The sequence below is a fragment of the Pundamilia nyererei genome, unplaced genomic scaffold, assembly GCF_000239375.1.
Source record: "Pundamilia nyererei isolate P.nyererei 1_Seehausen unplaced genomic scaffold, PunNye1.0 scaffold04153, whole genome shotgun sequence".
In the NCBI taxonomy this organism is placed as follows: domain Eukaryota; kingdom Metazoa; phylum Chordata; class Actinopteri; order Cichliformes; family Cichlidae; genus Pundamilia; species Pundamilia nyererei.
Window position 1 is genome coordinate 1 of NW_005191554.1, and position 2033 is coordinate 2033.

Below are 2033 nucleotides of genomic sequence, written 5' to 3' on the forward strand. Positions count from 1 at the left end.
AAAACAGAAAGCCCCAGAACGAGAGGACTAGTGTCCCTGCAGGAGCTCGGGAGCTTCTCCTTCGGCTCTCCTTTTAAGATCTGGAGCAAGTTCTCCGAAATCAACTCTGACACCTGAAAATAAAATCATGTATTAATGGTGGTTTATAGAAGCTACTGTAGATAATTTCTACTTTGATTTTTTTGTCCTTTTGCTGAACACACCTTGACCTGAGGGGGATGTGAATGGTCTGGGTATGCCATCCTAGTGTGAGCAGAACCAAGGCTCCCCATAAAATACCTCAAACTTTGACACAAGCTCTCAGTGCTCTGTTTATCTGACGGAGTCCATTTCTGGAAGATTCTGTTCAGCAGAGTTGTAGCTGAGGACTGCCAGGCATTTGAAATCTCCACACCCTTTTTGTTCTTCCAGCTAAACATTTTGTGAAAAAAACTTTTTTCATCATAACGGCTAATGAGTCCTTCATAAAGATGCATCTCTGTATAAAACACAGGCAGGTTTGGGATCAGTTTATGTGGAAATCCAGGAAACAGAATTGGACAAATGACATAATAGCAGTCTCAAGCTCAGTGTTTGTCTTACCCTTAATACTTGGGTCTGAAGGAATGTAAATATGTCTTGTGGCAGTTCCTGAAATCTCTTTGACTCGTTGCTTTACACAATACAAATAAGTCACTCCGCTGCCTCTTCGCAAGCTGCTTTCTTCAACAGAGAGGCGTGCTTCCACCAGATAACCTTCCTGCTTTAGTCCACTAAAGATAAAATATTGAAGATTTGAGTGAAAGGGATATTCATGCCAAATTTTTATCTATCTAGATAAAAACACAACATCCTCTGGAGCAAAAAAGAACTTATTCAGGTGGAATTCAGGAAAAAACAATATAATAAAATATATTAACAGCTATATTCAAATGCTTGACAATCTACACAAGCTACTCTCCAAATACACTGCATTGATAAGTATTTGCTCATCTTTCTTCACATATGTACTTGGATTGGCATTCTATTGTTAATCCACAGGATTTAAAAGGATGTCGGCCCACCCTTTGCAGCTGTAACAGCTTGAACTCTTCTGGGAAGGCTTTCCACAAGGTTTAGGAGTGTTTACAGGAATTTTTGACCATTCTTCCAGGAGTGCATTTGTGAAGTCAGACAGTGACGTTGGACAAGAAGGCCTGGCCTAGCAGTCTCTGCCCAAAGGCATTCTGCTGGATTGCAGACTCTCCCCGGGCCAATCTAATTTTTCCCCACTTCATCAGTGCATGTGATGCTTTGCATTGTGTTTTGTTACATAAGGCTTGGGTGCAGCTGGTGAAGCTCTCTACGCACTGTTCTTGAGCTAATCTAAAGGCCACACATAGTTTGGAGGTCTGTAGCAAATAACTCTGCAGAAAGTTGGAGACCTCTGCCCACTATGAACCTCACTATGCATTGACCTCGTTCTGTGATTTTACGTGGCCTACTACAGAGCTTTCCTCCATTGTCATATCAAAAAAACAGAAAGAGGCTAAAATGCCCCAATGTATATTTTCAAAAAAATTGGTTAATTGGGGGTTTGATCAAACCACAGAAATCCTTCCACACCAAACCAGGAAAGAAATTCTTTATGGACCTATGTTAGTACAGGAACTTTGATGTATAAAGTAAAAAGGCCAAACACAAAATAGAATCACACTATCATCCTAAGCAGCAGGAAAAAACTGTGGAACCATAGGAGCTTTGCTATTAACCTCTTGTGTATGTTACTGTCCTAAAATCTAACATAAAGAACAATAAAAAAATACAACATGTAATACATCATAGATACTTACACAAAATGTGTTATTACAAGGGGCGGGAAATACTCTTGCTGATTTTGAAGCTGAAGTCTGTCGTGTTCTTGGTTGAATCTAAACGCTTTGTCCAGCACAGCGTAGATGTGAAAGGTGAACATAGGAACTCCAGGTGGAGGTCTCACTGGGCTTCGATCACTGTGAGTGAAAAAGATAAACGTTTAAATATGAGCTTCAGCTCCAGAGTTTAAATAAACAGTT

General features: G+C 40.2%; 1 protein-coding gene across 1 annotated transcript; it reads right to left on the bottom strand.

Moving 5' to 3' along the window:
* Positions 1-20: 20 nt before the first annotated feature.
* LOC102208789 (uncharacterized) lies at positions 21-1970 on the bottom strand (the record flags this gene model as incomplete). Its single annotated transcript, XM_005755871.1, has 4 exons — positions 21-113; positions 204-478; positions 583-752; positions 1812-1970. Coding segments are annotated over 4 exons (697 nt in total), but the record flags the coding sequence as incomplete, so codon positions are not given.
* Positions 1971-2033: the final 63 nt, after the last annotated feature.